General features: G+C 43.5%; 1 protein-coding gene across 1 annotated transcript in view; it reads left to right on the top strand.

Moving 5' to 3' along the window:
• The first annotated feature begins 2,652 nt into the window (after window positions 1–2,652).
• The window catches only part of CNKSR3 (CNKSR family member 3), a 52,130-nt gene continuing 41,995 nt past the window's right edge, over window positions 2,653–12,787 (top strand). The window contains exon 1 of the mRNA XM_062490043.1: window positions 2,653–2,758. Coding sequence (XP_062346027.1) covers window positions 2,707–2,758 — 52 coding nt within the window. The 5' untranslated portion in view covers window positions 2,653–2,706. The remainder of the gene's footprint in view (window positions 2,759–12,787) is intronic.

Genomic DNA, 12,787 nt, shown 5'->3' with positions numbered 1-12,787 from the left:
GCTGTGCCTAACACTGTGAAGCCAAGGTCATGGTCCATACTGAGCTCTGTGTTGTCAGGCAAACTGTCCTGAGAGCCCTTTGAAAACCTGGCCTGCAACAGGAAACAAAAAGGAAGAAAACAAACAAAACAAGGAAGCAGCAAACTATTGGTCTGAATCGTCTCCTCAAATCAAATAACTTTTACCACTAGAAAAAGGTAATAAAAGAAAAACCTCGCACTTCGGGCGAGCTGGTAGCCATGTCTTTGGCAGAGCAATGAATTCCATGCAAGGCTGCAAGCAGAGAAAAAGAATGGGCATCTTTCCCAATAGTTGATACTGGTTAAAAACTCATAAACTAGCATACACAGCATCTGAAGACATTAAAAGGAGAAGTGTCATTTTTTAATCTGGCATTGCTAGAAATAAGGCAGAGGGGTTTTAATTTTTTGAAAATTATTTTTATTTCTTTTGGCAATGAGTATTGTTTTTAACAGAATACCTTATTCTATAGACAGAACTTCTAATTGCATCATGCCAGTGGACTACTAGTTAATCTCATCTCAAAGAAAGATCAGATTAAGGTGATGCAGTCATGAGAAAAATCAATTCAAAGGCAGCTGAAATCTGGTCTTGAAAAGAGTAGCACGGGTAGAGCAATGCGGCTAGGATCCTTTTGTGAAACAGGAGACCTGCTGCCTTCCCCTGACAGCCCCATTTCATTTATCCAGAGCATGCTGTAAAGCAGCTGATGTTGGATGACACCATGTAGTAAAAGAACAGAGAGTCACTGCAATGTGACTTGCTTAAAAAATAAATTAATAGATTTGTCACTTTGAAAATGACAAAATTTATGAAGTGTTAATAATGGATTTGTTGGATCTGCTAGCAAGTGACCATCTCTGCATGTCTTCTTCACAAAATATGCTGCTCATCTGACCCAAATCAGGCAGAGGGACTGGTCCAAGACCTGTGACAGAGAAGGATGACAGCAGATGACTGTTCCAAACACCAAGGGTGAGAGACATTTGCTATCCTGCCTGCAACCTAAGGAAGCATCTGTGTAGTTAAAACACGCACTGTTACATTAACCCACGTGAAACCATTAGCAGGGCACATAGCATGGTCCTTCTGTTTACTCAGGCCTCTGTCGAGGGGGAGTGCTGCTGTTTTGCCGTTTTTAAAGCATGAATGGCACATGATTCAATGGGAAATCAGGAAACTTTTGGTTGTTGCACCAATATTAAAGCTGTGAGGAACGGCATTTTAATCTTTCAAATAGGCAGAAAGGTTAACTGGCAGCCATTATATTTCATAAACTAGAAAACAAATAGAGAAATCAGCTAGAACGAGTTAACCTTATAATAAAGAACTAAAAATATACCTTCAACCACCATGTAACAAAAAAAAAATTAACAAATTATACTTTTTAGCTATACATGAACACCCCCCCCCCCTTTTTTCTCTTTTTTTCTTTTTTTTCCTACTGGTTCGTTCCTCAGACTAGAACTAGAACTAAACCTCTTCCTGACTCCAATAGGGGTCTGCAGCAGTGTGTGCCAAAAGGCAGCTGTTTGTGCCGCGGTGGGAAAGCTGGGCACTGCACAGCTGGGTGCTGCACAGCCGTGCAGGGAACTGACAACCCCTGTCCCAAAAAGCTTACATTTCAACTGCATGACTAGGGATAACAGTTGGGTCGAGATGGGAGACGATGAAAACAGTGGGATACCGGACAATCTCAAATCCCAGCTGTCCAACCACCCTCTAATACTGCCAAGTTAAAATTTCAGTCTTACTGTCGCAGCAGAGTTTACTCTGTTTCTTCCCCACTGAGGAAGAGGAGCAGTGGGACATCTGTGCATGCTACAAAAGGGCTTCAGGCTGGAATTTGCTGCTGAATCAGACAGTATTGTGATAAACACAATAAAAACTCCTGCTTTCTTCGTGTTTCCTTGCTGTATGGGAAAGTGTTTGCAGGGCCGAGTTATGTGCTCAGCGCTAGGGAATGGCAGAGGCCGGTGTGCTGGACACACGGTTCTGGAGATCAGCCCTTAAACCTCTGAGAAGAGACTGACACTCAGCAGGGGCTTACATGGGCTTCGGGAGGCGGCCAGGACACAAGCGACACATTTCCCGTGAGGAAAGAGAGTCTGAGGCGCAGCTGATGGATTAACGCAGTTTACAAGAGAAAGCAGCAAAAGAAAAGTAAACTCTTCTGGTGAAACAGCCTCCACACCCAAGGACGCTTTTAAGCGAGGGATTCAGAAACAAAAACCCCAGATACCAATACGGAGACAAGCGTGGTTCAAGGCACTCCGCAGTCGCTGCTACAATTGCCCCAAGGCTGTGACTCACACTGAGCCACCACCGAAGCGGGGTGCAGCGCCTGGCCCGCCGCTCCACCCCGCGGCCCGCCCGCCGCTCCCGGGGAAGGATGCCGGGCGACTCCTGAATCGCCGTCTCTCCGGACCCGTCGGAGCGGGAACCCCAGGAACTTTTTTTTCTCGGCGCTTTCCAAGCACGAGGCCGGCCCGGCCCGGGCGGGACACAGCACCTGGGGGCGGAGCGGCAGCGGGGCGGGCCCGGCCGTGGCCTGCGGGAGGAGCCGGCCGGGGGAGGGGGCGGCCCGGAGCGGCGCTGCCGGGATGGGAGCGTGAGGGGGCGAGTGCACGGCCGGAGGAGCTGCGGTCTGTCGCGGGGGCTGGTGCCGGCGGGCTCGAATCCGCCATGGAGCCGGTGACCAGGTGGAGCCCGAAGCAAGTGGTGGACTGGACTAAGGGTAAGAGGGAGCCTGCCGTGCCGTCTGGGCGCCGGGGGAACTTCCCGGCGGCGCGCTGTGGGTACCCCGCTGCCGCCGCGGCTCCTGTGCCCGGCGTGGGCGGCGCGGGGAGCTCGGCCTTGGCCAGCGCCGGCCCCGGCCGAACCCCGGGGCTCCCCGGCGTGGGGATCGGGAGCTGGCGGCTTCCCGCGCCGTCCTCCGTGCCTGCTTGTGCCTGCTTTGCAGGATTTTTGGTGTTGTTTTGGTCTTTTCTGACACTGGGAAAGAGAAAGTTTTGCAGCGAGAGTTGCTGACTCGAGATCCGCGTACATACATACATACATACATACATACACACATACGTATATACATGCATATATATGTATATATCTGTAGTGGGGTCTCTACCCATGGCTCGGTCCCCTTCTCCCTGTGTTTGTCCTGGCCAGCCTGCTTGCACGGTGATGGGGGATGACCTTGCTCCTTCAGGCAGGTGGGATCGTGGAATCACAGAGTCGTTCAGGTCGGAAAAGTCCCGCGAAAGTTAACTTTCAGCTTCTCAAGAGGAATCCATTCACGGTTCGAAAAACCTTCGGGTTTGTAAGTTAAGCAAGAAGTTTTGACACTAGCTCAGCTAAGCGAGAGCTCTATCCTTTTCAGCGGTGATGGGACTGGAGCGCTGCGAGAGGTGAATAGCGGCTCCTTCGTCCGCCGGTGTGTCCGTCCATCCCTCCCACCCCTCATCTCTCGGGTGTGTGCTTGGGTCTCTCCCTCTCCCGCCAGCTAAAACATCCTCCTCTGCTTCGAGGTTTGTTCGCAGTGCTGACGTAGCAGCTAAAGCCTCGGCGGGACGGCGGTGCGCAGCCTGCCTGCGCCCAGAGCCGGGGGGCTCGGCGGCCGGGATGGCCGCGGGCATTTCGGTCTTACCGGGGCTTCCCCCGAGGGCAGCTCCAACCTTGCGCTGTCATGCTCCGCTTGGACCCTGCGAGTGCTTTCCGAATGCCGACCGGGGTGCTGCTGTCGCAGTTCCCGCTCTACAGGGAATGAATCAAAAGGGAAGTGGAGCTATGAGTTAGATGAGGGATTTATGACTTCTGGAGTGTACGTCTCTCTTTTTATGGTGTGATCCTCTTTGGTCACGTAAGGTGTTTTCACAGGCTGAGCTGGAGTTTAGGCTGGTGAGAAGTGGGGGATGCTTGGAGAGGCGGAGGTTTTCCCGGGCGAGGAGCGGCGTTGTCTCCCAGCGGCCATGAGCCATGGCTGCCGTGTCTCGGGACCGCGCTGCCGGCCGGACTGCGTGCCTGCGGTCCGCGCTTGGCAGCGGCGCGCCTCTAAACCGAGGCAGATTTGGAAAGCAGACTCGTGTTTGCAGACAGCGGGAGATGGATACTCCCAGCCCTCCTGAGCGTGAACATGTGCCTGAAGGGGCCGGTGCCAGCGAGGGACTGTCCAAGCAGCCTTTGTGAGGAGAGGATTCCGCACGAACGTGCTGTGAAGTTATGCGTTAACGTATAGATAACTTACCCAGAAAGATCTCTCATTTTTTTTGTGCTTGCTATTGGTTTAAACAGGAGTGCGTTGTTCCAGTGAAATAAGCCTTTTGCTTTGGCATGTGGAATATTTATAGAAAGCTTATCCCTCGTTGTGTTTTTTCTCTTGGGTGCTGAAAGTTTGCTCCCTTGCCAGATTAAAGAGTAAACCTGCTAATCATTTTAAAAGCCTTTATTATTCTTAAGCATGCTTGGCTTCCTTTCTTGCATAATTTATTTTACTTGCAGGTTCCTTGCAAAAGTAACTCTACGGGTGGACCCCTCAATTAGTGTTATGCAGAATAATTTGAGGGCTGGCTGTAGTTGGAGGTGGATCTACTGACTAATGCAAACACGTGTACTTTGAAATGTAAAGGAATAAATTAAAGACTGCTGGTGACTTTTGTTTGTGGTGTTGTTTTTCAGTTTCTAGGTAAGCGTTTGACTAGTTTAGTACACAGAGTCATTTTAAGTCACTCTCTGCATGACAAGACTGTAATAAAGAAATGACATGTGGAAAATGTACTTTCATCTCTGCACATGAAAATAGACGTTTTAATAGCTAGCTAACAGCCTTATTAGCACAGTGCTTCACAGTTTTCAATCTGAAATAGTTATTTACTGTGTAGTTCACAACCACTGGGTTTCATGTTTGACCAGGACCAATTTAATTTTACCTTATGAATATTACATTTAATTCTCAAGGTTAATTCTATGAAACAAGTGATTGGAGGGGAGCTTATTCTCTTTGTTTTCTTGCACATGCCTTCTGTGAGAAGTGATGCCATGATCTTAACTGAACTGGTTGAACTCTGGGAAAAATTATTTGGCTGGTGAAATCTGCTGCCAGTAGTTAGTGCTGTGGTGCCTTGGAGATGTATTTTAGGAGCATGACGTAAAAAACTGCTGGGAGATGCCAGGTCTCAGTGGGGAGATTTGTTTTGCAGATAATGATTCTTACTCATCATACAATGATAAAAAATATCTTGGCAAAATGTAGAGAATATTGGAAATGAGTGTTCTGACTCAGTCCATTTTAATGTTCAATGAGAAACTGATACATTTGTGCAGGAACATTCCCCCCCCCTCCTTTCAATCAAACTTTGATAAATTAAATTTTTTAAAATAACTTTTCCAAACCAAAAGGAATAATGGAAACTTACCCTTTTCCATGAAACAAACCCCTAAAAGCAAAATCTTAAAGTGGGCTGTATGACCACAGCTGGGCAGCTTATTTGCTTTTGGTCAGCTTACTTTTTTTTTTTTTTTGGGTTGCTTTTAAATAACTTTTTAAACAAGGTAACTCTTGTTCTGAAGAGTTTTGCTCTGAAATTTTCATTTGTTCAGTCCTTGGTAAATACTGTAAGAAGCATTTATCTGGAATTTAAAGTAGAACCTACCAAGAAGTAATAAGATGAACATAAATATTTTTAGATGTTTGTAGTCAGGTAGTCAGGTTTTAAATAAAAAGTGCTCTGTTCATTGTTACCAACAACAGCTGACACAAAACACAGTTGCTTGTCTACTCTTGCTAATTCAGACTAGAATGCTGCTACTTTTTGTGAACAAGGGTGTTTTTTTCTGGCAAAGGGTGCTGTACTGGCACTAGCAGGCTATGCAGCTAATAAGAGCTGGTCTAGTTAAACTGAAGCTGCAGGGGAAGACTTGTGCTTTTATTGCTGGTGATTTTCTGTGTATGTGAAGCATTTCTCAAGCTTTGACCGAGGATGTGATAACGTTTTAGCTACAGCTTCAGTGTTTGAAAGTTTTTTTTTTTTTTCCTCTCCTTTCCTTCCTTTTTTCCAATAAACACCACCTTGATGTCTGTCTGGAAGAAGTGATGGTGTAGTTTAAGGTTTCTCTTACAGCACAATGAATTCAGATAATATTTGGGGGCCATATTTAACCATGACAAGGTATATATTTGCCGAGGATGCTGTATTGATTTACTTGTGCCTGGGCTGGAATGGAGTTTATGCTCTTTGAACAATATCGTCTGCACTGTTTCCTAACTCTGCTGAGAAGATGTATTTGGAGTTTGTTTCTCTGCGTTGTTTTGAGTTGATCCTTTTTGTGGGACAGACTAACATCTGGATAGTGTTGTAATTGACCTGTGATCTTGCTTTTGTGCAGTGTAAGAGGTTTAGGGGCTCAAAGTCCTCAGCTGTATATGACAGCACTCTCTTGTGTGCCTGAATTTCTTGAGAGTTCCTCAAGAGGTATTCCTAGAGTTATCCAGCTTGTTGCACATCAGGTGGGTGGCCATAGAAGTTTCAGCATATTTGCAGTACACTGTGTAAAAGTGACTTAATTTTACTGACATAATGGCAATCGATGGTACGGTGAAACTTTTTCTGGTCTCAGAAGTCCCTGGCTACTGGAAGCCCCTCAACTAAGGTCATTCTTCAGGAGATGTGAGGAAGAGGAAAGCAGTGTTTGGCATAGAGCTCCTGTGTGAGAAATGTCACTGTTGTCTTAGACAACACTGCTGTGCCTCCTCTTTGTTTGGTGTAGCTGGATCTGTCTCTTCCCCATTTCCCCAGGCTTCACATGCTTGTGTGAGTTGTGACTTCAAGCAAAATTTTATGTGGTAAAGACAGCTTGGCATGCTTGTGGTTAGAAGCCTCTGTTTTGAGGCTCCATTACAGTCTGGCCTTTGTCACTGGAGCTGTAGACTCAGCTGGCTGGGGATCATGCATCTGCTTTGTGCTCATTATTGCACTCCAGCTTCAGTTGTTCCCTTTCTCAGTAGTTCATGGACATTACTTATTCCTTCATATGTCATGAAATACTCAGATTTCCATTCCTGGTAAAGCTGTTGGGCAACTACATTTATAGGTATGTCTGGGAGAAGAGGGAGAAATATTCTAATTTATTAATAGTTAGCGATTAATCGTGAAGGCCTGGTGTTCTTTTTTTAGAGCTATCTTGCTTACCCAGGGAGATTTCAACAAGGTCAGTCATGTTAATTCTGTGTGCTGGGAGCTGCAAACCAGAGCTGGATTTTAGAACAAATTATGGGGGTTACTTAGAACAGGAGTTATTTTTTAGCTTTTCTTTTTAGGCACTCTCAAGTGAATGCCGTTGTGTTCAAGTTATTTGGGAAAATCTAACACTAAAAAACCCCTGGTTATTTTGTAAGACAGGATTATTTTGCTTTGAGTGAGGAATAGCAGGCTGCCCATGCCTGGGATACAGAAGAATCTCTTTCCGCCTTCCTAACCTTTTCTTGTTTACGTAAAAAATACTCTGTATTGAGTATTTGTTGATTAGATCAGAGAATGGTGTTGAATAACTGCTCATTGCACATCCAAGCTTGCCCATAATGTTTTATTAGCAAAAGGTGGAATATACTAAATACATCTATTTATATTTATTTGTGGGCTGAAACGAAGTAAAAACTTGCACAACAAGTTTGTACTACTGCAGTTCTAAGGTTATTCATGTGTTATATCTGAGTGACTACATATGAAAACATAAATCAAAGTTGGGCTATGTGTTTAGATCACATTTTCATAGTTTTTGCTGTGTTGTGCTTTCTTGAGCTGCTTGTGGGTCGTGATTTTTTTCCACCCTTGATATTTTCATATTCACCGTCAGCTCTGTTTATTTGACATTAATTTGCTATTCAAACTACTGTAACCAAACATCAGAAAGTCTTAAAGTTGAATGCTGTCAGCATGATGTCTGGAAAAGCAACGTTTTAAAAGCTAAAATCACAATAGGGATTAGCAGAAAGTTGATTGTAACTTTAGAGAATGTAGTGAAGCTGCCTAGTTAAAGGTGCAGAGATTGGCCACTGTGCAGGCTGTTTTCTCCTTTCTTTAAAACTTGAGGGTCAGGAAGTAATTTGTATCTATTGTGGGAGACTTCTATAGGAAAAGCATAATTTTTGATGAAATATTGCTTGGGCTCCAGGTTTTCAGAACTGTTGTTATGTGTTTCTTCCTTGCACTTCCTGTGTTTTCAGCATGCAAAACTCCTTGAATGAGAATCATGCCTCTCCTTGTTTTTCCACTCAGTAGCACATTGTAAGAGCTACAGGAAGGCAAAGTACAGGCAGGGCACTGGATAAAAATGTATGTTGAAATTTGCCATGATGATTTGTTTTCTTTATTAAGAGACCCCAACAAAAAGCTGTTGCTCAACATATGCTACAGGACCATTGGCAGTTATTAGTGGTGTATGAATACAGCCTATTATCAAGTACTCAGAAGTGTGTGTGGGGGGGGGTTTTGGGTGGTGTTTGTTCCTTTTTGTCTCTTAATCAAAATTTCTGAATTGCCTGGTTTAAGTCATGGAGCTTCTTCCAGGAATGTCGAACAGATGATGACTAGTCACAGTTAGGGAATTGCAGAAGAGGTGGCAAGACTTCCCAGTTTTTGGTTTGCTCTATCATATTAGGACACGATTTTCACTGATGCTTTACACAGAAGTCATATCAATGAATAAGTCTAAACAGTGCCTCTGAATTAAGCAAAATACATTGATTTCCATTGTATGTTTTCCGTAGAAGTGATGATACTGTTCTGAATTTGCACCTTGTCTTTGCCTAATGGTATCACCCAGTCAAGTTTTGCCTTCCTAGAGGAATGATGTGTCTGCCGCGTTTCTCCTTGCTCTGTCATCCACACACCCCAAATAAGTCCTGTCAAATGGAGGAGGTGGTGAGTTACTGATGATGGCAAGGCACATTTGAGGAGAGGAAAGGAAAGGTGGACAGGAGTTAATTGAACTGGGGTCACTATAGCAACCTCTCACACATTTATGGGAGTTCTTATGGGCCCCAGCAGCTTGTGGTGATGGGGTAGCTCAAGATTTTAGTGTGTTTGTTCACAGGGCTGCAGTAAGATACAGGAGATTCAAATAAAAATGCTGTTAGACTCTGGGTCTTTGAGTGATGTTAGACCTGGTATAGAGTCCTTCTGTCATTTGGGCTCTCATTACCAGAGTGAGATAACTTTGGAGGCTGAGTCTATCATTCAGGTCCCTGGGCCATGCTTCCTTTGCATGAGGAAATTGCCTGTGGGTTTCTATATGCCTGCCTCCATCTTTTCAGAGTACAAGCAATAATATTTCACAGCTTGGAGGATCTGTGGGGGGTACACTGAATCAGCCTGATCTGTTTCACTGGCTTTAAACACTCATTACCTATTAAAGTAGATATTTATGGTATTGTGAAATGTAGCTAATTTTCATCAAACATCACATGTGCTGGACAAAACCAAGCATCTGCGTTTGATTTGGTGAGATCAGATCACTGACCTCTGTAACTCTGGTTTTACAGTCATGCATCAGCACCTGGCTGAATTGTTACAGTACTGTATAAGTACTGTGCTAAAGTAGTTTCCTATATGTGCTTCTCTATACCCTTTTGAATGAAGACTGTTCTTTGTCACTGTAATGACAAAAAAATTTTTTTTGGACTGCTTCTTACACTAGTAGTTAGGTGTAGGTAATCAAAGTGTATGGTGTGCTCTTGCAGTCAAAGCTTTGTGGCATAAATGGGATCTTATCTTGCTCCTTGATCAAAGGAAAGAACTTGATTGGTGCTCATCAAGGGCTAAGGCTTCTGCTAAGCAAGTGTTGGTACATGCTTCTGGGCTAATCATCCTGATGTCTTTGTCTTGGGTGTGCAAAATGAATGTTGCTTAGGTTGCCATGCTTTTATCATTGTGTTTATTTATCTCACAGTCTTGTTTTAGCAAAATGAAGTTGGCTGGGTGAATGCTTTGTTAAAAATAAAGCTGCAATAAGCCCATTTTGTCATTAAATAGAGGAAACCTTCTCTAGTACAGGTGCTTTTCAAGCCAGAAGAGAAGGACTCAAAGTTTTGCAGGAGGCAGAACGCTGTACCTGAGCAGTATCTTAGTACTGCACTGCTGAGGTGTGTGGTTGGCCATGCAGGTGGGGAGGGAGAAAGGAACAAAAATGCATGAAGACATTTCCCCTCTTCTCCCCACCCCTTAATAGCACCTGCCATAAGTAGAGGGCTCTAAGGACAAGTTCAGACATGACTGAAGAATGTGGCCTGAAAAGCGTGTAGTGCATGGAGATGTGCCCAGAGAGTATTGCAGAGGTAAAGTGGGAACCTAGTGAAACACAGACACCTGCTCTGACATGAAACTCCTTTATTCCTCTCTCCCTGTCTGGTTCTAGTCAAGATATGTATTCACTGCTTTACTTGCATCCTTTGCAAGGTGCTGGATTGTTTGTATTCTATCAGTTTCACCAGATAGAATTATAAAAGTATTATGGCAAAAGTTACACTTAATAATTGTTGACATTCCTAAGGTGAGCTGCAATGGAAACTTTGGAAGGAAGGAGACAAAACATAAATATGCTATAAATTCTGTATGTTTGTAGTCTTTCTGGTCAAAATTTGTAGTATTTCTTGTATTTGGACTTTGTTTTTACCAGAGGGTGTAATATTATACGTCTTGTGAAATATAAACCCTGTGTCAACAGAAAAGCATTGCAGTTGTTTCCTTGCATGTCAAAACAGTTCATCTTTTCTCTTAGCTATACCCACTTCACACTATTTCTGACAATAACTTTGGATAAACCAATCTATATGGGGTTGAAACAAGGACTTGGAAATCAAACCTGCCGATAACATTTCTGTATCTTGCTGGTTTTGGTTTTATTTCCTCATAAGAAGTATTTTTAGACCACAGCATGGTGTATAAATTCCAAACTAGTTAGCATATTTAGTGTATAAAATTATCTCTTCAAACAAGACAGTTGGACAATCCCATTTGATGTGGCCATGGTACCAATAGCAACAATATGTACCATTTTTTGTTGTAGTAAGATTATTATTGTCTTCTCAAGGTGATGTATTTGGAGAGGAATTCCAGCTCCCAGTAGAGTCAGTAATGTGCTAGGCATGTTTGGAGGCTTTTATTGAGCTGTCTTCCAGGGAAATGATAATTTCCAGGATTGTCAGGTTGTGTGCAAGATTGCGGGTTTGCTCAAATTAACATGGCTTGGTTGCTGCAGAATACTGAATGGACTGTGTGGTTTCTAACACATGTATAATTGAGCATAATGCATGTAAATTTTATTGTTCAGTATTATCCTCAATTTTCCAAGGGTTAAGAGAGCATTGAAATGATAGTTGGAAACTTAATTATCTTTTGTGGCTTTACTGAATTATGTGTTGCTCTTTATTATTCTTCCTTGTCACTGGGTGTTCTCAAAAATATGTTAGCTTCTGAAAACTAATTTTTTGTTAAGATTTAAACTATCTTCATTCTGCTTGTTTTCCCCCTAGCAGCTTTGTTAGCCATGTATGCACGGGCCTTCCCTTGAGATGCTTCTTGCACCTAGGAATTATGCACTGTCTGGAAGTTGCACAAAAAAAAAATTTACTCTGTAACAGACTTTCAAAAAAGTACAAAAAACCAACCAAACAAAAAAAAAAAAAAAAAACACAAAAAAGCCCAAACCAAACCCAGTTTAGCTATGAGTGAGAAAGAGGCGAATAGCCATCAATCAAATTGCCTGACTTCCTGACAAAATGCCTTATAATGCTTTGCTGTGGCTTAAAAGTATCAGGGAGACTTGTCTGGAGCTTCAGCAGAGGGTCAGAAATATCTTGACTCCACCCCACTAGGAGAGTGGAATATCTGCTCACACTCATGCCTCTTTATTGTCACGAAAAATGAGGATCTCAGAGGGACTTGCTGAGGTACTTGTAGGACTCCTTCCTGCCCTCTCTTCTACTTTTTGTCTAGGAAGATGATAGGTCTCCTGCTCAGTTTAATGGTATTTTAGTCTTGTCTATGATTCAGAGCCCTCAGCTTTGCCACTGATGTGGTCTTGAGATACCTTTGGCTTTGTTATGGTTGGGATGTTGCACTTAAACTCTAAGGTCTCTGCTATTTTAGGAAGCAGCATCATAACTAGGGCTGAAAGATATGAAATAATGAAAATGGGCCAGGCAGCTAATTGTTTCAAGCAATTGTTTTAGATGTTTAAAGTGATTATAAAATTATGAAGAAGCTCAAAGATTTAGTGTTAGTTGATATACCTTGTTTTTTGACCCAGTTGTGATGTGCTTTAAAATGCCTTTGGTATTGGGTACCTCAAGACAGTATGTCCTAGTTCATGGAACACTGAGGGCTGGGTAAAATAATGCAAGGAGTAACTTTTAGGAAGATAGAATTCCTCATGGAATTGTGGGGCTTTTTAAAATGAAGTAGTTTATGCATAAGTAATGACAGCATCTCCTAGGGGAATCCAGTAATGACTCCTGGGAACCTGTCCATGATGAAAAGTTGTATGCACTATCAGCATCTTTCTGTTAATGTCGTGTCATTCAGCTTGTTAATGTCATTCAGCTTGTCATTCATCAGCAGGTGCTGATGGCTGGTGATTCTCATGTGCCTGTACTTATTCCTCCCTGGTGACTGTCAGACGGTAAGGTGCTAGGCATCCGTGTTTCCTAACCGAGTAGGAGGTTGTCATCCCAAAGCTTGGCTATCTGGCAACTCATCAGCTGTTGCCTTGCAGCAGG

This window comes from Cinclus cinclus, chromosome 3 (genome assembly GCF_963662255.1).
Source record: "Cinclus cinclus chromosome 3, bCinCin1.1, whole genome shotgun sequence".
NCBI lineage: Eukaryota > Metazoa > Chordata > Aves > Passeriformes > Cinclidae > Cinclus > Cinclus cinclus.
Note: the sequence above shows the minus strand (reverse complement) of the source record. Positions and strands in the feature narration are given on the sequence as shown.